Consider the following 23,324-nt stretch of genomic DNA (forward strand, 5'->3'; position numbering starts at 1 on the left):
CATATTTTTGCTGTTAGTTTCATCATCTTTGTGACTAGTTTAGACTTGTGGTTTTTTGCACAGACAAAAGCATGCATGAGTCATGGAGCTGCATGCCATGATAGTGGAAGCTCGGCCTCAAATGGATCATCAAACCCTCTAATTCTACATTTCTAGCTTGGAAATATCACAAGAACTTTACCCTTTTATGCTGCAACAGCTACACTATGGTGTCACTAAGTATATTTATTCCTTGTATCATAGATTAAGAAACACTAATCTTGTATGCTCATCTCTTAAGCTTAAGTTTAATTTGGAGAATACCTGCCTTTGGTATGATTCATTCAACAAGTTTCCTTCTCCAAAACCTATTCTTGTGTTTCTGCTTGTATGACAAACTTCTGCAGGGTTAGAACTCATCTCTCATAAGGAAACTAAGGATTGGGCACAAGACATACAAAACTCTAAACCATGTTCGGGCATAAATTTCTCTTATAATATGGATCGTGATTCCTAACTTGAATATGTTTGTGAGCAGGTGACATCTTGAATATGTTCGACAAGGTCTCTTTGACGCTCAATGATTTGAAATATTTAAACTCATATTTTACAAGGAGTGTTAGGGCCTACTTGGCAAGGTCTCTTCGACATGCGCAATCGATTGTTGTCGTATCCATTCTAAAGAAAAAAAAAATAATCACGAGGAAAAAAAGAATTATTCCTCCTTTGTCTACTTAAATCTATGACCTTCTTATACTCCAAAGCTCAAAGAAAGAACAGGACATGCGCAATCGATTGTTTGTCGTATCCATTCTAACGAAAGAAGAATTAATCATGACCTTTTATACTTAAATCTATGACCTTCTTATACTCTGAAAGCTCAAAGAAAGAACAGGAAAATACAATCATGACCTTTTTATACTTAAATCTATGACCTTCTTATACTCCAAAGCTCAAAGAAAGAACAGGAAAATGCAATGCAGATGAATTCAGCATCATGCAGAATGGCCAAAATAAACTGCACATAACGAATATGATTGATATGAATTACCACATGTTCTTGCGTCTCAAACTGTCTACGAGCATGAGAAAGGAAAGCGGCAAAGGTAGGATCTCCTGAAACATACATGTGCACGAGATCGTACTGTATGTGTTGCACAGAAAAGAAAAGCTCGAGGAGGAACATTATGCAGAGACCTCTGAGCAAGAATGTCCTTCAAAGGCTGGTCCACTGCAGAAATAATTAGGAGGGGATGTTGGTCTCTGCAAGCCCCACTCCGTGTGAGGAAAGCTGCAAGGAGTCTCAATGGCCGAGACTCTTACTCTCCTCATGTCCTACATTTCTTGGTTCCTTTCCGATCCATGAGATCTTACTGCCATCTCATGTTCTTACTAACTTCACAAGGGTAAGTTTGAGCCTCATCCAAACACACACATCTATCACCATCATACTCTACTTTCACCATATGCATAAGAGAGAGAAATAGAAGCAAAATGGGATTCATCACTCACAACAATCATCTTCTTCTTCTTCTTCTTCTTCTTCTTTTTTCTCAGGATATATATATAAATAAATAAAAGAAATATCAAGTAACACTTACTGTGAGATGAATATAGAAGAGAATGACAGGAAAGTCCAACAAAAAGGGAGCTCAGGTGACATTTAGTGTCACACTAGCAATACATTTGTTGCTAGGAACTCTTAGCGAGTGTCACACAGAGCTCAACACTCGTAAGGTTTTGACAAGCTTGCACCGAATTGATGCAGCTATTTTCATACCATCTGATTCACTTTTGAGGTGCTCTTTGGATTCTTCTACTTCAAAGTATCATCAATGGAAAATAAATCTTTGTTCCGTTATATCATCGAAGGGAACAAAAAAGATACAAAAGAAAGGGGGGTGTATATGAGCTAATGCAAGAAGAAGATCTTCCATACAAGCTAGAAGAGCTCTTATCATTTTATGGTGGATTCCATAGGACTTGTCCATCTTTTATCTTGATCTTTTGAGTGGGAATCTTTATCTGGTTCAGCATCAAACATCATGAGCGCATGTTGAGGTGTAGAGTTGGAGAATAAGATTGCATATATCATTTATGAATTATAGAAAGAAACCGGAGAAGTAAAGATCTCAATCATTTACTCTTTGGAACCCTCCACTAGAAAAGAGAAAGAAATAGGGAGACTATCCATCAAATACACAACAAGAAATCACCAGATAAAACCTCATGGGGTGTAAACTGTCCAGAGAAGGGAAGATCGAGAGAGCCGTTCGATGCCTGCCTCGCTAATAAAACCGGGAAGGGATCGAAAGAAAGAGATATTACCTCACATCCGAGACGAGCGTAGAAGGCAGCGGACACCAGAATGAGATAGCCATTTGTTTGCCGATGCAGCATCATCAAGATTCTCATGTAGAACCACCGTAGCTGTCTAATCCATGTGAATCTTGATGATGCCCCACCCACAAACACCGACTCTTGGAACCCAACCCATCCCATCCGTGCGCGACTTCCCACCCTAAATCCATGGGAAGATGAGGATGGAGGAGAGAAGTCATATACCCTCTTCTGTTTCCGTTTCGTTTTCTATCCTGTGGAAACAAAATGGAGAGACTGAGATGCACGATCAAATGAACACCGGGACGCACAGTCAAGGGATCTTGCAGCCACCAGGAATCGAGATCTAGGTTTCTTTATGGAAGACGAAGTTTGGACTGGAGATCTTTCTAGGTTTGGTTCCTCGGGGAAGAAGATGGCAAGGGCCAGAAGATACAGGCTACTGGATCGGAAGGTGAGCATCCACCGGAGAGAAAGAGACTGAGAGGAGGGATCTGCGGAACAAGAGGCTATGCGGTTGTGAAGATTGAGAGATAAAGAGCACTATTTATAGCCAAAAGATTGTGATAGAGAAAAGTCATACAAAATTAGGATAGAGAAAAAAAATGAAATACCATAATTTATAGACAACCAATAATATTATTCGAAATATGATCGACTCTACAGTAATGATATCACATAAAAGATGTTATATGATATCGAAAAGTATCGTTGCATTGAGCAAAAAAAAAAAAATGTCGATTATAATTTTCTATAATTTTTTTTGTTTAGTAGTTTTTATATTGTAAGAAAATTCAATTAATAGCTAGTGATGCTGTGTTTCGATGTTAATAGAATCGTGAAATAACAAGATATGATCATGGCAAAGGAAAGTCAATGTATCAAACAAGCATGTCATCGTTATTATGACTTAGGGTTTGGATTCATTTTGTGGCGAGGATACTGGTTGGCACAGACAGCAAGAAATGCTTTCATGTGCACTCCAAAGCAATTTTACTGGTGAGAGATGTTTTTATTGGCTGAAAGAGTCACTGAACTCTAATTCGAAGCTTGACAGTAATGCCTGATCTCTTTCCCAATAGGTGTGAGAAGAATGAGGGAAAGCGAGAGAGAGTGTGTGTGTGTGAGAGAGAGAGAGAGAGAGAGAGAGAGAGAGAGAGAGTGCACCACGCGGAGGCGGCAACTCCTGCTCCGCTGAGCTAAAGGGTCGATTGAATCAGTACAATGCAACACCAGAGAGAGAGAGAGAGAGAGAGAGAAGAGAGAGAGAGAGCGAGTGCAGGTCCTGCTCTGGTGAGCAAGAAGGGACGAATCAGTATGCAACAGCAGGGCAGGTATCAAAAGAAGAGATTCACGAACAGCAGTGGCCCTCCGATCCAGCAAGCATGCAGTCAGCAGCAGCAGCAGCACACCAATTCGATCGGCAGAATTCAACAGCCATCTACATTATTGCAGTCCTCCTTGCGAGTACTGACGGGATGAACAGTTGGGAGCCGATCAAACATGTAGTCTTATGCTAAATCTCCATCGAGATGGCAAAACTGATATGAGCTCTACGGAGCCCTGGGCATGCGGGCAACGTGATCCATGGTGGAGCATCTCAATTATCAGCTGTCTCTCCCGGGAAGAATACATCCATGAGATCCTGAGTTGGCACATAAAAGATCGTAAGGATCAATCGTCCGCGAGCCGTGCGAGGGTCGCATTCTTCCTTCCATCTTTAAGCTGAGTTCCTCGAAACGATCGTTCGGTAACCCTCTCCTTCATCAGCCAGCTTCTGATGCATCGAAACGATTCCCCGGTCAACTTTAGATAATCTTTGACAGTACGGAAAGATTCTTCGATCCGCAATCTAAGGTCTCATCCGGCATATCTATACGCAAACTAGTGGTGGCTTTTGCTTTCCTTGTACCATCCTTAAATGGGGACGAAAGGGCATGGATAATATGATTCATTAGTGTTACAGCTTAGTTTAAGTTTCAGCTCTCGAATCCAAGTATGCCAACTTCATCCTGTGGTCCTTTTCGTGTATGGCTTCTATTGTTTTAGGTAGACATAGTTCGTCTTTGCTGAGTTGGTATTATAGGCTGGAAGAGTTTGTGGGCTGATCGATGCATTGGGAGCACATGCCCGTGTTGTGATCCTTGTACTTATGATTTCAAACATCAGATTGGCAAGATGAATGGGTTAGGACGATGCGTTCTGTGAGGGCAACATACCGTATGATGGTCCCGAGAAATCTAGCCAATTACATTTCATGAATGTGACAGACACTGAGGATAGTTTTGGATGGACGTATGATTCCTCCCATGATTTGCTCTGCATTGACAGAACGTTTGATAACGACGACGACAATGACTCGCACAATAATCACAGTGACGACGACGACGATAATGACTCACACAATAATCACGACGACAATGACAATGACTTGCACAGTAATCACAACGACGACGACCTCGACGTTGCACGATAATGATCACAAGCGTGGGCCAATATACACAGGGAATTGTTACTCCCTCATCGTCACTGTTACTTGCAGTGACTGGTCATAAAATTCACTGTAAATTCATTCCACAGATTCAGAATGAACGACTGAATCACTCGAGCCATTTATGCATCACGAATGGTGATGATGCATGGGTGTTCTAAACCACCACCTATCAGCATCGGATGAACTTTCTTGGTATATTATTATTATTATTATATTACGACACTGGAGCAGTGAAGGGAGGGAGCTTCGACGATGGATTCAGCAACATCATGTGGGCGACAAGCCACCGAGTACCATGAAACATTTTTCTACGTCTCTCGAGAACCTTGTACTACTAAAACTATATCGTGGAGGCACGGTCTCCATCACCAGTGCAGCTCTCTCGTCTTTGGAGGCTTGCCACCGATGCGCTGCTGAGCCACTGGCCTAGCCGTGTCCTCGGTTTTATATTGCCTGGCTCCGTGGTGGTGAGAGAACAGGAGGTGGGAGTCGCTGCTGTGGGTAGGAGACGAGGGAGGTGATGCGGAAGCAGTGGGTGTCCCATGTATGCCCCCTGTGCCATGTTCTCATGGCTGTTTTAGCAATTGTTGGCCCCTAGTTTTCCCAGAATCCATCTTGGAATTTGTTGGCCAGTATCTTTCAGGCTCAACTACACACATTTCATTGTGTCATTCCAGATGTACATATATCAAAACATTCTTCCGTGAAGAAAAAAAATCTACCTGATCTTTGCTAGTCACTAATCCACTTTCTATTTGTGCACATCTCATCAGACTGCAACAGATTATAATTAAACAAAGCAACGAGAGAAAACTGAGCATCTTTTGCCTTTTTCCTTTGATTTTTTGAAGATGACAACCAAGAAAAACTGGTGTTTAATGAGCCTTTGTAACATTCTAGAGAGAGAAAATAACATGCTTCGTACCACGAAAGCTTGCAAGATTCTACAGCATGTCTTCCTCGAGGCCTTGCAACTTTTGGTAGCTCTTTTACAACAACATCTTCCGAGCAATGACAGTTGCAATCCACAAAGCAGTCTAAATTTATAGGAGAAACATCCGCTAGAGTGTCTTCCATTTCTGGTCTCCTCATACTTACTCCGCATTTGCTATAAACTTATCACTCGTTACGGTGAGAAAACCAAGCCATCATCAGAGTGGGAGACCTTTGGTTGGTGGATTGGCAGGAGATTTTTTCTGGGGCTTCTCCACCACAATCGCTTGTGCCGCAAGGACCATTCCAGCCACTGATGCACAGCATTCTGAAGTGCACGCCCAGTCACCTTTGCAGGGTCGATCACACCAGCTTCCACCAATTCTCATAATTGTCCGTCGTTGCATTGTTAACCACTCTCCTGCCTGCTGTCCTTCATCTTCTCCCTCCACTACGGCATTTCATTCAATCCAGGCTGCAGGCGCCACCAGTGCCTGCTCATTGCGATTTAAAGAACGAATAAATTCCATAAGCAATTTCACGATGCAAATCTGATGAATATACCTTTTGTAGAAGATGAACATTTAGATGGTATCTCTGCCATTGAATATGAATAGCAAAATTGTAACAGCAATCAACATCACAAACAAGCATCGAAACAAGAGAATGTTATTTGTCATGGAACCAAGACACTAAGATGACAACAAACATGACACGACTCGGAAATTGGCATATGAACATATTCATATCTTTTCCTTCAACAAATAATGATGTAGATATTCAGAACCTAACCAAAATTGCCAAATAACATCCATAACCATATTGTTACAGCCGTACATCGGGCACTAGACATGATAAATTGATAGGCACGTACAGCAGCTAACCAGTATTAGATATTCCACCATGAAAAGTTCTGTTATATGGTTTGTGCAATCACTTTTATCTTAACTATATTTGTATATCCTAAAATTTAGATTTGGAAGGTGCTTGAACCTATGTTTATGTCAATATTAGAAGATTCAGGTGTCACAACAGACCCACATAAGACAGGTATTACACAACAATATATGGCTTGACACCGACATGGGAACAGAGAGGGATTACATACACCTGCAATTTTAAGGACAAACAACACTCACAAATGAATTTATAAAGGCCATACGTGAATCTATTTGATTGGATAGCTCACCTTCTGTACGATATCAACACCCAGAAGCTCATCATGATCTTCCAGCTTTTCCTTGACTGTAGGAAGAGTAGCTGAGAGGTGAACATAGGCAGCGCCTCCGCCTCTATAGTTGCAAAAGTGGCATTCTTTGCATGCTCCATCCTAAGTTTAGGGCCCTCGAGCTCAGTCTCTGTTGCAGCACCTACTTTTGTGACAGCCACTCTGCCTTTTGCGATTCGTTCAGCTAGCTTCTCAGAATCATAGACTGAATCTGTCTCAGCAAGCTCCTTCTTTAACTGAGCAATTCTGACCTGGATCTCATCATTGGTTGCAGCATCAGAAATTGTTGTTGTAGAGGTCTGTGAGACAGTAAATATTCCTGCTGTGCCAAGCTGCCCAACAGATACATTCTCGATCTATAAGCCAAGATCTTTGGCCTGGATTTCAGCCCCGTGCCAACAGAAAACAAATAGAAGACAAGCTAAGTAGAAGAGTTATGATTGATGAAAATTTTCTATTAATGCAGCCACACACAATTGATTGAAATGGGACAACTGGTTACTACTCAATTATTCAAGTGCTAATAATTTCTTAGGACAACAAAATCCAGCATACACAACAGGCAAGACCAAAATTCACAAATTTCAGGCCACAGAATGCCATGCCTGTCACAATTACAGGGTTGCAGAAAAATTGCGAATGCCATATCTTCTGAGTTGCACAGAAAACTAGCTATGATTCATGGGATTGCTAATGCAGGCACTGGTTTTGTGATTTGTACTTCTAATGGTTGTCCTTTTGTTGCAGGGAATGCCAATATGAGGGCTGCTTTATTTTGGAAGCCGAAGCAGGGGCCTTATTGTATGAAATCAAGTCAAGCATATCTATCTAGATGAAGTTGGACCCTCAAATTATGATCTTTTTGAAGGAAGGTGGAGCCTCCTTGGAGACACTATATTAACAGCAATTGTTTATACTATCTTACACATACCTTTAGGGAGAGAAATCAAGCGGTGAACTGGTATGATAATGATCTACAGGTGCTGCCTCTTTCTCTATAAAGACTAAGGTTCCTGGTTGTTACTGCTTCTTTTCAATACACGCTAATTTTCCTCGCTGCTACGACTGAAACTATTCATGTTCACTTTTATTTTTAATTGAAGCTTTCTGTAAAAAAAAACTTTTAGAAACAAATGACTCTTATATTGGGACTAGAAGCAATGCCATTAACCAATGGAAAATGTAAAAAATTTCACAAGAAATAGACTAGTAATGATCCACCTGTCAAATTTGCAATATCCTGAAGGATAGCCTTTCTCCTGTCACCAAAACAGGAGATTTTATTGCTGCAACATTGAGAATGCTCTGCCAACTTGTTCACAACAAGAGTAGCCAAACCCCTAGCAGTTACATCCTCAGCAATAATGAGGAGAAGAGCTCCCAGCTGTGTCATCTTCTCTGAAAAAGGGATGATTTCCTTTATTGTTGAAATCTTCTGATCGGTCACTGAAATCTTGGCATTTTCAAATTCCAAGATCAACTTCTCAAGATTTGCGACAAATTGTGGGGAAATGTAACCTCTGTCAGATTGAAAACATTATCATTCTTACATTAATTCACAAAGAGATCAAAGAGCGACAATTTGAAACGTGTATACAATGACAGTTGCACAATGATATAACAGAGAAGTGAAAGTCTGGTATTGCTGCAGCTACTAAGATTTTTATTTCTTTTTTCAATTGATGTTACTTAATATCATCTGACACACATAATAATATGTATACTAATGAGAGTTTCCAGGTACATAAACAAACAAGTTTACCTTTGATGTCACCACGCCCATTTACGGGCCTTGCTTTCTTCTCAAGCTCTTCAACTAGCTTCTGTCAATCCCCTTCTTGACAGAAGCAGGATGTTCACCAGAAGTAACACCTAGCAGACCCAACTTACCGGTCTCGCGAGTAAGGACAGATGCAGTTGTCGTCCCATCACCTGTGGAGTCATTGGTCTAACTTGCCACCTTCAACATACAAAATAAAGAACAGATGAAGATCTGCTCGTTTTTAGGATCAGCCAGCTCAATAGCCTGGGCAATTGTGACTCCACCATTAACTACCTTGGAGTTCCCAACCTCATCCAACACCTCCCTTCATTTTCGACACAACATACTGTACCAAAAGAACAACCAACCAGATAATGTAACGAGAAGGGAAAGATTCGACAGCTTTCTAAACTAATACATGACAAAATGTAGCATTGTATTATTACTGACATAGAAAGGGCCCTGCAGCAGAAGGGAAAATGCACAAAAAGGCCAACAATTACCAGAACATACGAGGAGATAAAGACGAAACGAAGGTACCCCTGGGGCCGAGGGTGACTCCCACGGCGTCCGCGAGCTTCTCAATGCCTGCCTGGAGGAAAGACCACGAGCTCTGGCCGAAAGCGATCTCCTTGGCCCTGTCTCGCACCACCATCGGCCTGTAGCTACCGCCGCTCGCCCTCCTCCTCAAGCCCGAACGCTGCACCTCCCAAGACCAAATCCCAATCACAAAACAGCCATCACACGAGCCACAACAGGAAACGACAAATAGGGCGATCACAGAAACAGTAGACCCACCCAGAAAAAACATGACCAAGGCGGAAGCAAAAGGCAGAAAGGGATCCGTCGAGGGGAGCCTAGGGAGGAAGCGATCGAGATCGCATTTGCCGCTGCCACTTCGCCGGAGAAGGGTTCGGAAGCGTATCGTCGCGCGATCGGAACGAGATGTGGTGGAGGAGATCGAGGACGTTCCAGGAGGAGGAAGACCGAAGAGCACGATCACGCGGGAGTTCGGTTTAGGGTTTGGCGCGCCGGCGGAGAGATGGGAGCGAGGCCGGCTAGCGGAGGCCGAGAAGGCGTGTTGCACGTGAGATCAACGGAACGGGTTCCCATCGTATGTCGTCATGATGACGTCAAAACTCTGAACCGGACCGGTCAGCGGATCGATTGGCAAACCGACTTCCTTTATCTTCCGGCCCGAGTGGTCGGCTCTGCTACCGGTCCGAAGCCATTAACGCTGCTTTCTCGCGGGCATATGCGAATCTTGACGCCTGATGCTGAGGACTCGAGTTTACTTCGATGTCTCATCGCACTTGCAGTGGAAGTTTCAGAGAGGAGAACAAAGAAACAACGTAATCTTCATTAACACCTTGACATCATAGCGAGTACAAAACGACGCGATCACTCGCCCTGGAGCATCCCCTCTGATGGCCTTTAAGCAGGTGTTTCGGAGTAGGTAATATGCTTAGGGCTTAACATTCTAATAGAAAGAACGGTAGAGCAACAAAGGACGATAATGGTGGCAGTGGCAGCACGCGTGCAAGTAATTAGACAGGCATGGTCCTGTTCAATACTCCCGCGGCCTGCTCGTCACCTTCGTTCTCGCCGGACATCTCCTCCAGCGACCTCCCCTTCGACTCCGGAACCAGGAAGGTGAAGAGTAAGCCCAAGAGGTTGCAGCCGGCGAGGAGGAAGAGCGAGTTCCTTACTCCGATGCCCGCAGGGTACCCGTGGTCGGCCTTGGCCGGGTTCTGGTTCTGCGCCAGGTAGAGGAACCCGAAAGAGCCGATGATGGCGCCGAGCTTCCCGGAGGCCGCAGAGATACCGTGGCAGGTCGAGCGGAGCCGCGCGGGGAAGATCTCCGCTGGCACGATGAACGTGGTGCTGTTGGGCCCGAAGTTGGCGAAGAAGAAGGTGAAGGCGTACATGACGACGAAGCCGATCTGGTGACCCTTGGTGGTCCAGTGGTGGTACGGGATGGCGAGGCCCAGCATGAAGATCGTCATCATGGCGAACCCAAGGAGTTGGATCGTGAACCGGCCGATGATGTCGATCAGCGCGACGGTAAACCAGTAGCCGGGCACGGTGCCGCAGAGCGCGATGATGCTCTGCGCCCGGGCGATTCGGAAGACCTCCTCGAGCGCGTTCATGGTGGCGGCCTTGGGAATCCACCCGATGGCGGTGAAGATGTCCTTCTGGAAGAGGTTCTGGCTGTAGAAGGCGATGTCGAGGAGGAACCAGGTGGTGGCGGTGCCAAGCAAGTGGAGGCCGTGGCGGCGGAGGAACTCCTTGGAGAAGAGGCCGAAGGCGTTCGACGGCGCGTTGGCGATTTGCTCCACTTTCGACTGCTCCTCCTCGATCTCCACCTGCAAGACCTTGGACATGTCCGACGCCGCCAGCTTCGCGTTCTGCGCCACGAGGGCGGTGTACCGCGCCGTCTCCGGCATCTTCATCCGCCAGTAGTAGGTCAGCGCCGCCGGCAGGGACCCGAACATGAGAATTATGCGCCAGACGTAGTCGGCCTGGGGGACGGTGGAGCCAACGGGGTCGATGGCGTAGGGCGGAGCCTGGTACCTGTTCTTGAACGCGGAGGAAATCACGATGGCCACCATGCCGCCGGCGAGGATGCCGACGCCCTGCATGGCGAAGACGGCGGCGATGAACGCCCCGCGGGTCTTTTTATTAGCGTACTCCGACATGATCGTGGCGGAGAGAGGGTAGTCGCCGCCGATACCGAAGCCGAGCCAGAAGCGGAAGAAGCAGAGGGTGGCCATGACGCCCTTGGAGTCGTGGCCGAAAGAGAGACCGGAGGCGATGGAGCAGATGACCATGATCATGAGGGTCATGCCGTAGACGCGCTTGCGGCCCATCTTATCACCGAGCCAACCAAAGAAGAGCTGGCCGGAGAGGGTCCCAACGAAGGCGACGCCATTAACGGCGGCGGAGGCCTGGGGCGGGAGTGACCCGGGGGTGGGGGACCCGTCGACGTGGTAGTAGATGCGGCCGAGGAGCTTGGTGACGAGTGAGATGCAGAAGAGGTCGTAGGCGTCTGTGAAGAAGCCCATGCCCGCGATGACGATCGCCGTGAAGTGGTACCATTGCGTCTTCGCGACGTCGAGCGCGTTCAAGACCTGGAGTTGCTGCGACATGCTCGCCTTGTTCTCCTCCTCTCCTCCCTGTGAACTCATCAGGTTTAGACGATGAATCCAAAACTACAAGTCGGCATTTTTGCTTAAAATAAAGATATTGTTGGAATCCAAAACCGGAACAAATCGTCAAATCGTTTGATGGAGAACTAAAAAGGAAGGAACCAGATCCGGAAAGAAGACAGCTAATGCAGAACAATAACAGACAAGAAAAGAAGAAGAAGAAGAAGAAACCCTAACACAAAAAGCGCCGGTTCACGTACCACTTAGCGGGAGATAGCAACCGAAGAGACCGAGCGACGCGAAGGCGAGCAGGCAAGACGCGGGCTGGCGAGCATTTATAGTGGAGGACGCGGAAGGACACCAGCGTTGGGGATGCAAGAATCTTGGAGAAGAATATTCTTGGGATTTCGACGGGTCAAAAGGACGGTCAAATGCAAGATTATTTGTGATTCATGTGGTATTTTACTTGCTGCTATGTACAGATTTCAATTGCCATGTTGGTGCCCCCCTCTTAACTGGCCTTCTACTTTTATGCAGTAATCTTCCACTGTTCATTGACCATATATATATATATATATATATATATATATGATATGTGAAGTTATCATGTTGGTGGAAAGTCTAAAGAGGAGGAAAGCAGAGGAGCGTTGGGTTCAAAAAGCCGGCTTACCTCCTTTAATTCCTGGCCTTGGAAAGTGGCACACTACATTTTGCTCCGTTGACTGGGAAGAGGAAGAGGAAGAGGAAGAGGCAAAGTGCAAATTAACCACGCAATTAACAATGATACAGTAGAATGTGTAGGACTTGCGATTTTGGGAAAAGGGGAAGCTTACAGGTTTTTATTTTCCTTTGTGTATCTTATAATTAGTGGCAAAGAAACAAAGATAATTTCCTATCAGAGATATCTTTTCAAAGATAATTATTGTTGTTGTTATAGATAAATAATGATCTCCATGATAAATATAAATGAAGTGTGAAATCTTATAAAAATATTTTTATTTAATTTACATATTCATGTTTGAACCATTGACGAGAAGTTTTCTAAGGTTGTAAGAGATTTATTTAATAAGACTATTTTTTGAATCTAACAAGTTAATTGAGTAAATAAGATATATTTGGATCATTTCGTCGGTTGGCCATTGGTACGATCTTTGGGCTCATGAGGAATTATTCGTTTTTTACGATGGACGTACTCTTTAAGAGTATGTGAGCTCTAAAAGACACCTTTGAGGATAAGGGAGACATGACGAACTTATGAGCTCTTGGTTCACGTACTCTTCGACCAATGTGAGACTAAATGGTCTTATCAATGTTTTCTCTCGTAAGGGAGCCAAAGGCTCATAGCCGAGGTATAAGCCTCGGGTCCTCATTATAGTACCAAAATATTGGTGAATCTTTACGTCGTGGCCAAGGAGTCAACATGACTTGGTCTGATCCCGAATATGCAAAGTTGCCCACACGATGACTCGGGTGGTAGAAGTTAGTCAACATGGCTTTTTCCTCGACGAACTTCACAACATCAAATAAATGCAAGTCTTTCATAGCACAAGTTCTATTCTATATATTGCTTTTTCCTTGAGATTATATTGAAATTACTCGATGTTAGATATTTGGATTGGCATAATATCCTCCACTCAGGTACCTAATATCCTTATTTATAATGTTTTTGATATTGGATTGGATTAATAGTATGCCAAAGCTTTTAACTCTTTGGTTTATTTGTTCGGAGGAGGAAAGACGGAAGGAATATCCGGAATCTACATAATAAATTTTTATACCAACTCTATGAAAACTCTTGTAAATTGTGTGAATTAAAATGAATGAAATAACATTGGATTGGATGTTGTTCAAAAGATGAACAATTTGTTATTATTGTCACAAATTGTGACCATAGAAGCATTTCATTTACAGATATGTTCAAGCACAAGAGTTTCAAGATGCAAAAATAGATTGCAATGTCTATTATCAGATCAACTGATTAGTAGAATTATCTGGGAGAAATGAGAATGTCAGATATATTAATCTTGAAGCATCCATTTACCCAGTTAGTCCCCCTTTCGAGCTGTATATAAAAGGAGTTCGCTGTGTAAACAACAATACTAGAAGTCAAAGCATATATGACATGAGAACTAAGAAAATGGCTCACCGATCGATTGTATGGAGAGAACACACCAACAAGTGCAATAAGATGAATATTGTATTAGATTCTATTAACAAGAATTTGCATCTTAGTATGAGTTCTTACAACATGAAACTGCTACAACATTGAAGCACACAAAAGCGAAGATTTTTTAAGCTTTGATGCAAAGTCTAAACTCCTTAATCTTTGATTCTATGGAAAAATAACTATTACAAAATCAAGATAAAGCAAAGACAACACAACCATGTGATATTTACTGTGTTCCAAACTCGGAAATCCCTAACTTATAGGAGAGATCAAAGATTTTATTTAAAAATAACTATCAACAGATTAATATTTTAAAATTATATAATATTATTACAAATATTTATAACGATCATTCTAATACTCATATTTTAACTTCTCAATAAGGGATATCATTGTTCACAAAACTCAAGGAATTATTGACGACACTTATATAAGGGTACGTAAAGCAAAGTAACTAAAAATAACATGCCTAAACAGTATTACTGGAGATACCCACTTAAAACTCAATAATTGCCTTACTTACCAATATGAAATGGGTAATCTTATTTCTGGAACATAGATGAGAGGCAGAAGAAGAAGAAGAAGAAGAAGAAGAAGAAGAAGGAAACAAGAGATCTATGTAGCCATTTAGTTTCTAATTAAATATATAATACGAATTAATTCGGAATCCGAAATCCGTAATCCGAAACCCGCCCACTGCATCTATATACGTCTACGCGCTCTCCTCTCCCACTCCCACTCTGTGTCCGCCTTCGTTTCCTCTCTCCTCTCTTCAAGAAACAACCATCGTTTTCCGTCGTACATGGATCCCGTCGACCTCGTTCCGTCAGGCTACAGGTTCGTTCCCACGGCGGAGGAACTCGTGGTCGACTACCTCGCCAACTGGGTCGCCGGCACACCCCTCCCTGGCCGCGCTGTCGCCTTCGCCGACGTCTACGGCACCGAGCCGTGGAATCTTCTCGGCAGCGATCGGCAGGAGGGTTATTTTTTTGCGGAGCGCCAGCCCAAGGCCAGCGGCTGCTCCCGCGTCGATCGAACGGCCGGCACCGGTTCTTGGCTTCTGAACAGAAGGCAAGAACCCGTCAAGTCCATCGTCGACGGGCGCGAGATCGTGGTGGGAAGAAGGAGCTACCTTTCCTTCAAGGACGGCCGGCGGAAGAACTCCGGGTGGGTAATGTATGAATACGAGATGTGTTCATCCACCTTCGAGACACGAGTTCTCTGTCACGTGAAGAAGACTTCGTATCAACCCATCTCCGGCGGCAAGTTCATGAAATCGGTTGAGTCCACGTTCACCGAGGCCGCGACGGAGACGCTCACCGGCGGCAGCAGTTTCGTTGGGCAGAAGAGAAATAGAGAGGAATCTTCTACTCTCTCATCAGCAGCACCCAAGAAGCCATGCCGGGGGTTGGTTGCACATTCCAACGGAGCATTCCAGTCCGACGTCTCACCACCTCCGACCGCGGTGGTGCAACAGCTCTTATTGGCTCCCGTCGTGACAACCCTGGAGAGTCGTCTTCCCTCCATCGACTCCGTGGCACCGAACGAAGCCGGAGTCCCAGCCGCCACCCCATCGTCAACGGACGTTGGTGGAGGTGACCTCGGGATAACTGCGGAAGAACTCGAAGCATTTGACCTCGGGATAACTGCGGAGGAGCTCGAAGCATTCTTGGCTTCGTCTTCGTCGTCGGTCGATCTTGGCGGTGAGCAGCACTGCACCGACGATGCTTTCTTTACCAGAGAGGTTGATGCTCTCTTGATGTCCGATGCCACCGACACAGTCTCGACTACCATCCCCAAGGCCTCGCCGTCAGGCCACGTCGATGTTCTCTTGATGCCCGATGACACTCGGATAGATTTGACCACGGTCGCAGAGGCTTCCTCGTCGATCGACTTCGTCGTGTGTGAGCAGATGCACTGCACCGACGGTCCCTTCTTCATGAGCCTGGAAGAGGTCCATGCCTTCTTGATGTCCGATGACACCTTCATTGCCTCGACTACGATCCCAGGGGCCTCGCCGTCATCCTCAACCGGCCTTGCCGCGGTGCAAACGGAGTTGCAAGCCTGCTTGATGTCTGATTCGACCACGGTCGAAAAGGCTTCGACGTCATCGTCGGACGACGGCTTGCTGCAAGGGATTGAAGCCTTCATGAAGTTCGATGACACCCCAATGGATTCGACTATGATGTCGTGGTTGGAGCAGTAGCTTTGTTTGTATGGAAAATACTGTTTGTTCATGTATATCATAATAATGGAAGGAAAAGAAAACATATGTTCATGTAAAAATTGGCCAATAACACGATTCATTTTTCATCCCAACCCATGTATTGTTGTCTCCTTTGATGCGATGTTGGTCTCCATAGGATGGTATAACGAATGAACCAGCAATCTGAGAGAGAGAGGTCACACAGTTTTCTCCCAATGCATCAGCCTTTCATGAAGTCTGAGGTGTCACTCTACGTTGGCCTAGAAGTCCTGATGCCGCGTGGATGTTGCCAAAATGCGGCATATCATCTAACACCACACAAAGTGTTAGTGTAAACACCTTTTTCTTAGCCGTGACCCGCGGGGTCGTCGCGGCTTGGTTCGGGGGTCCGAATGGCGGTGATCTCCCTGGGGCGTTCCTCGTCTGCACTGAGGCGGTCGGGTGCGGTCCCCGATCGGGGGCGGCGCGGTAGCTTCCTCCGGGTGGGGACTTCTCGGCTTCGTACCTGCACAGAGGTCGGGTCGAGATGCTCAGCCCGACCCCTCCGATGATCAAATTAGCTCAAGTCTTGGGGTTTTTTTCCTCAGAAAAGTCCCCCCTTTCTCGACCTCTCGCTATGGGACGTTTATAGGGGAACTCGGCATTACCGGGCACGCCATCACATCGGTCAGGGTCGTATCTCTGATGGCGTCCGACATCGCCGAGGATGTTGCGTGGGAGACTGGGGGATCGCAGGGTATGGGCGAGCTTCAACCGTTACCTGCTTTTGTCTCGTCCGACTGTGCTGGGTCAACCGAGGGGGCTGCGGGCTCAGTGAGGCTGGCGTCCGGACGCAGACCGTCGCCTTTATGGCCCCCCCCTGGGGCACCGAGCCTGTCCACGTGCGGGGGGCGTCGCCAGGAGTGGGGTCTGCCATTTTTTGTCATATCATATCCCCCCCCTAAAGGAAGCCATGGCTCGGCGTTGGATAGAGGGGATTCGAGGCGTGGCTTTGATCGGCAAATGGTGGTTCTCTCCGCGATTCGTGATTGAGGCACATGTCCGGGGCGAATAGGCCGCGCGGCAGAGGTGCTTTGGGTGGCATGAGGCCGGGGAGCACGTCTCGGGCGGGCTAGCCGCGCCGAGGAGGTGGTCTCGGGGACATGCGGCCAAGGAGCACGTCTCGGGCGGGCTGGCCGCGCCGAGGAGGTGGTCTCGGGGACATGCGGCCGAGGAGCACGTCTCGGGCGGGCTGGCCGCGCCGAGGAGGTGGTCTCGGGGACATGCGGTCGAGGAGCACGTCTCGGGCGGGCTGGCCGCGCCGAAGAGGTGGTCTCGAGGGCATGCGGCCGAGGAGCACGTCTCGGGCGGGCTGGCCGCGCCGAGGAGGTGGTCTCGGGGACATGCGGCCGAGGAGCACGTCTCGGGCGGGCTGGCGGAAAGATCGCCGTTCCTTTTCGGCGTCGAGGAGTCGCAGCGGCCGTTCTCCATTCCTTCCCTGTAGCGGCCTTGGGTCCGCATTTATGATAGGGTGTTCGTTGGCCTTCTCTGACATGACGCGATGAGTGAGTGTGTGGATGAGCTGTCGGCCGCTATGGGGAGACGGAGGGACGTCTCTTTTGGCGGGATTTTTCCTAGATAAATGGCGCACTCTGTCCGTTTCACGATTCTTGCTGCTGAGTCCCGGACCTCGTCGTCCCTTCTGTCATCGCACCCTCTCCTCTCCTACGCCGTCATTCTCCAGTTTCTCCCTCGTCGTCTCCCTTGTTCGTCTTAAAGCCGGTAAGGATGTCCCTCTCGCCTGTCTCTTCGCCTTTGTCCCTTGACAGAGTCCGGGAGGGCGTGCCTCCGTCCCCCCCAGACGAGGAGGCGGCACGAGCCCTCGAGGCTCTAATGTGGCCGCACGACCTCGACTCGGTGGTGAGCGGGTCGTCACTGGAAAAGCTCCGGGAGCGTTATCACATCCCGGAGGAGTTTGTCCTGGTTGCACCTGATCCGGGGCAGCGGTCGTACGACCCGATCCCTCGAGGTTTCGCGCTGACCCAAGATGCCATAGAGGCCGGGTTGCGCCTCCCCCTTCACCCCACCATTGTCTCCTGTCTTTCTTTGTGGCGGATTTCGCCTTCCTAGGTGGCGCCTAACTCATGGCGCTACCTAGTAGCGTTCTTAGGGGAATGTTATTATGCTAACATCACCCCTACCCGAAACCTCTTTCTCTCTTGTTTCCGCCTTCTCAAGGGGCCGGGGGGCTATTTCGTGTCAGCCCGGGTTGGCTTTCGCGTCGGGGGAGCCCCTTCGAACAACAAAGGGTGGAAGGGGCGGTTTTTCTATGTTAGCTGGTCGAAGGATTGGGGCTTCGGAGTTCGGTGGGCAGTGAGGGTGATAGATAACACGGTCCCACATTTGAACGACGAGGAGCGTCGGGACCTGAAGAGGCTTCGGGAAATCCTTCCCGGTTCTCAGGCCATCCGAGCTATGACCGAGGAGTGGCTGGCCGAGGCGGGTCTTAGCCCGGCTTTTGGGGGTATGTTTATAGCGGGTGTTCCCCGTGTCTTGTTTGTTTCCACAGTTGGTGATGGCTTGCTTGTTTCCTATGCAGGAATGAAGCTTCTATCACTCCGCGGCGGTCGCTCATCGTCGGTTTCTTCCTCACGCCCGTACGCTGCTTCCTCTCCGTGCCCTTCCGCCGACCCGATGCCCGGCTCGGCGGACGCTCCATTAGAGATTCCGGAGGGGCGCCCGTCAAAGAAGGCGAAGACAGCTGGTCCCGGGAGAGCCGAGGCGGGGGCTGCCTCCTTGAGAACCATGGGCGCAAAGCGGACTGTCCGGGACGACGGGCCTTCCCGAGTTGATGGGCCCAGTCAAGGGGTGGCCGGGAAGAGGTCAAGCCCGCCTATGGTGGGCGACCTATGCGGGCTACGCACGGGGGCCGACGAGCCCCTATGGTCGTTAGTGATGGGCGAGCTTCCACCGGGGGAGGCCTCCGACCCACTAGTCGCCCGCTGGAAGGGGCTGTCCCGAGGGGACAAGGTGTGTGCCGGGGGAGATCCCTCGGCCGCCTTTCTCCGAGGTGTGCTCCACCCCGACCTGGCTCGGGACCTGTACACCCTGCCTTCGGAGGCCATGCTCAGCAAGGCGGGGTGGTTTCTGACACTGGTAAGTGTTTTGTTAACTCCGGGCGTCTTCGTGACTGTGTGTCGACCAACTCTTTTTCTGTGGCAGGGCCTCCACTAGTCGACGGCGCTGATGGACCGAGTGCGTGATGCCGGCCAGGTAATCTGGAACCTCAGCGAGTGCAACTCCGAGTTGTGCCACCAGCTAGAGGAAGTTCGGGCCGGGTCGGGCCCAGAAGCGGTGGCGGCCGCGGAGAAGCGCGCAACTGACTCCGAGGAGGAGGTGGCGCGCCTGAAGGCGGAGCTCGAGCAGTCGGGCAATTCGGTCAAGGAACTCCAAGAGTTTCTTCGTTTGGATCGGGCCGAGCTTCGCCTATTGAAGTCGGAGGCGCTTGGCCTTACCAAGAGGGTGGAGAAGGCCGAGGCTAAAGCCCACGCTGCTGTCGATGCGCTTGCCGAGGAGATTCGCCTTCGCCCGTTAAAGGACAGAGAGGCGATCGAAGCTTATAAGAAGTCCGAGAACTTCGAGCTCGGACTGACCCGAATGGGGCGAGTATCCTACGAGTATGGATACAGAATCGCCCTAGGTCGCTTTGGCTCATGCCCTCCCGGCTCCGAGGTGGAAAGAGATCCGTTCGCCTCTCATCTCGTGGACCAGGAGGTGGACATGCCGGAGGACGTGCCATTCGACGACCGCCCAGAGACTCCAGGAGAGTGATGAGTTTGGTTTTTGTATGTCGGAGTCGGGGTTAAGGGTGTGATGGGTCGGTCTGTTCCTTGTGGTCGAGTCCCTGTACCCCTTTTGAAATAAAGTGACCTTTTCTTCCAAATTCTGGGTTTTCGTAATGTCTGCATCTTCAGACGAAGTATTTTCTAAGGTTCTGTATGTTCCAAGTCCTGGGTACAGGGTCGCCATCCATAGTAGCGAGTCGGAACGTCCCCGGTCGGGGTACTTCGATGACTCGATAGGGTCCTTCCCACTTCGGGGCCAGTTTCCCCCTCACTCGGGTCGGGTGGCTGACCTCAATTTTGCGCAGGACCAGGTCCTCTAGCTTTATCGGTCGAGGTCGTACCATCCGGTTGTAGACCCTCGCTACGGTTCTTTTGTAAGAGAGGGTTTTTCAGTGCGCGTCGGCCCGTCTCTCTTCGAACAGGTCCAGGTTGGATCGGAGCCCTTCACCCGAGGCATCTTCGCTGTAGCCCGCCGTCCGCGGAGTCGGGACAGCCACCTCGGGGGGTAGTACGGCCTCGGTTCCGAATGTGAGGCTGTAGGGAGACTCCCCCGTCGGGGTTTTAGGGGTAGTGCGCAACGCCCACAGGACGCTTGGGAGCTCGTCGATCCAAGCCGACCGGGCAGCGGATACCCTTCTCTTGAGACCGTTGATGATGGATCGGTTGGTTACTTCAGCCAGTCCGTTCGCCTGGGGGTAGGCCACCGAGCTGAACCTCAGCTGAATCTTGTGTTTAGCGCAAAACTCTTGGAATTTCCCGCTGGCGAACTGAGGCTCATTGTCGGTGACGATGGACTGGGGCAGACCAAACCGAGTTACGAGGTTTCTCCATACGAACTTCTCCACTTGTGACTCCGTGATGGTTGCTAGGGGCTCGGCCTCGACCCACCTGGTAAAGTAGTCCACACCCACGATGATGTATTTCCGCTGCCCGGAGGCGGGCGGGAGAGGTCCGAGTATGTCCAGTCCCCACTGCGCGAATGGCCAGGCACAGTCGACGGGGGTGAACAAGACCGCCGGCCGTCGGGCGATGCGGGCTTGCTCCTGGCATGAGCTGCATCGCCGCACGAAAGCTTTCGCGTCCTAGCGCATGGTCGGCCAGTAGTACCCCTGTCGGAGTATCTTGTGCGCCAGGGCTCGTTCGCCTATATGTTCCCCGCAGGCACCTTCATGCATGTCGGACAGAACTGTCCGGGCTTCGTTCGGCTCTAGGCAGCGTAGCAAGGGGCGTGAGAAAGACCGCTTGTACAACCGTCCTGCTTTTTCAGAATACCATGCCTGCGTCCAACGCAAGCGTCGAGCCGCTGTTTCATCGTCGGGGAGGGTCCCGTCCCGCTTGAAGCGTAGCATCTCCTGTACCCAAGTGGCCGGCCCGCCGTCCGTGACCGTAGTGACGATCTCAATGGCTCGGTGAGGGAGCTCTTCGGTCTCGGGCTGAGCACGGGGGGTCGAACCGGATGCCAGCTTTGCCAGAGTGTCGGTTCGCTGGTTCTCGCTCCTGGGAACATTCGACAATTCAAAATGGGCGAACCTGGTGGCAAGGTTTTTTACCTATGCCAGATATTTCGCCATGGTCAGGTCCCGGGCTTCGTATCCGCCGTCAAGCTGTTTAGCCACCAGCTGTGAATCGGTGACGACGCGTATGTCGGTCACGCGCATTTCCAGCGCCAATTGGAGTCCCGCTAGGAGGGCTTCGTATTCTGCTTCGTTATTGGTGGCTCTGAACCCGAAGCGGAAAGAACGCTCAATCGAGCGGCCGTCAGGTGTCACCAGCACCAGCCCTGCGCCGGCGCCCTTCGCGTTGGCCGACCCGTCTACGTGGAGGGTCCACGTCTCACGCGGTGGCTCGAGTTCTTCGCCTGTGCTCGGGTTCAGCTCCGCGATAAAGTCTGGCACGGACTGGGCTTTAACGACGGTCCGAGGTATGTACCGTATGTCGTGCTCGCCTAGCTCCACCGCCCATTTGAGGAGACGCCCTGCAACGTCGAATTTAGACAAAACAAGCTGAAGCGGCCGATCGGTTATTACCTCTATCGGGTGGGCCTGGAAATAAGGGCGGAGCTTTCGTGCTGACAGGACGAGCGCCAGTGCCAGCTTTTCGATTGGCGGGTAGCGTCCCTCTGGTCCGCTTAGCATGTGGCTGACATAGTAGACCGGTAGTTGGTCGCCGGAGTTTTCCTTGACCAGAACCGAGCTGGCCGCGTGCTGAGAGGCGGCGAGGTAGAGGCTCAATTTCTCCCCTGGGGAGACTGACACGAGTCGGGGGAGGTTGGCCAGGTGTTGCTTCATCTGCTCGAAGGCCCTTTCACATTCCGCCGTCCATTGGAAGTTTTTTGGATCCTTCAAGGCCTTGAAGAAGGGGAGGCAGCGATCTCCCGATCGGGAAAGGAAGCATGATAGGGCGACTAACCTCCCGTTAAGGCGTTGCAGGTCTCTGATCGTCCGAGGGGGCTGCATGTCAATGATAGCCTGGACCTTTTCCGGGTTGGCGTCAATCCCTCTCTCGTGTATGATGAATCCGAGGAATTTCCCCGAGGTTACGCCGAAGGCGCACTTGGCAGGGTTGAGGCGTAGGCCGAACCTTCGCAGGGTGTCGAATATTTCAGCCAAGTCGGAGGAATGAGTCTCGGTTGTTCTGCTTTTCATGATCATGTCGTCGACATATATCTCCACGTTTCGTCCAATCTGATGGGCGAACATCCTGTTCACCGTCCTCTGGTATGTGGCCCCGGCGTTTTTCAGCCCGAACGGCATGACTTTGTAAAAGTATACCCCTTGCTCGGTGAGGAAGGCTGTGTGTTCTTGGTCTTCGGGCGCCATCCTGATTTGGTTGTACCCCGAGAAGGCATCCATAAACGAGAGACGGGCGTGGCCGGCTATGGCGTCGACTAGCTGGTCGATCTTCGGTAGGGGATAGCAGTCTTTCGGACAAGCATTGTTGAGACTGGTATAGTCAATGCACATCCGCCAGCTTCCATTAGGCTTTTTGACAAGGACTACATTGGAGAGCCACTGTGGGTACCTGGCTTCTTATATGAAACCGGCCGCCAGAAGTCGGTTTACCTCTTCTCGAATGGCAAGTTGCCGATCTGGGGCCTACCGCCTGGGCCTTTGTTTCACCGGGCGGGCATCGGACGAGATGTTTAGGTGGTGCAACGCGACTTCTGGGTGGACTCCTACTAGGTCCGATGGCGTCCAAGCGAAGATGTCGGCGTTGGCTTGCAGAAGGCTGACGAGCTGCTG

General features: G+C 49.1%; 1 protein-coding gene and 1 pseudogene across 1 annotated transcript; both read right to left on the reverse strand.

The window, feature by feature from the left end:
• Positions 1-5,617: 5,617 nt before the first annotated feature.
• Positions 5,618-9,391, reverse strand: LOC103980920 (ruBisCO large subunit-binding protein subunit alpha, chloroplastic-like; annotated as a pseudogene).
• Positions 9,392-10,078: 687 nt separating this feature from the next.
• LOC135610587 (probable inorganic phosphate transporter 1-8) lies at positions 10,079-12,256 on the reverse strand. The gene is made up of 2 exons (XM_065105261.1): positions 12,146-12,256; positions 10,079-11,912 (listed from the first exon to the last, which is right to left on the reverse strand). The coding sequence occupies exon 2, from the start codon at positions 11,883-11,885 to the stop codon at positions 10,284-10,286; it is 1,602 nt and encodes a 533-aa protein (XP_064961333.1). The 5' UTR covers positions 11,886-11,912; positions 12,146-12,256; the 3' UTR covers positions 10,079-10,283.
• Positions 12,257-23,324: the final 11,068 nt, after the last annotated feature.

Source organism: Musa acuminata, chromosome BXJ2-4 (assembly GCF_036884655.1).
Source record: "Musa acuminata AAA Group cultivar baxijiao chromosome BXJ2-4, Cavendish_Baxijiao_AAA, whole genome shotgun sequence".
NCBI classification, from domain to species: Eukaryota; Viridiplantae; Streptophyta; class Magnoliopsida; order Zingiberales; family Musaceae; genus Musa; species Musa acuminata.

Coding starts and splice junctions, on each gene's coding strand:
- LOC135610587 (XM_065105261.1), bottom strand. CDS start 11,885: ATGTCGCAGCAACTCCAGGTCTTGAACGCGCTCGACGTCGCGAAGACG.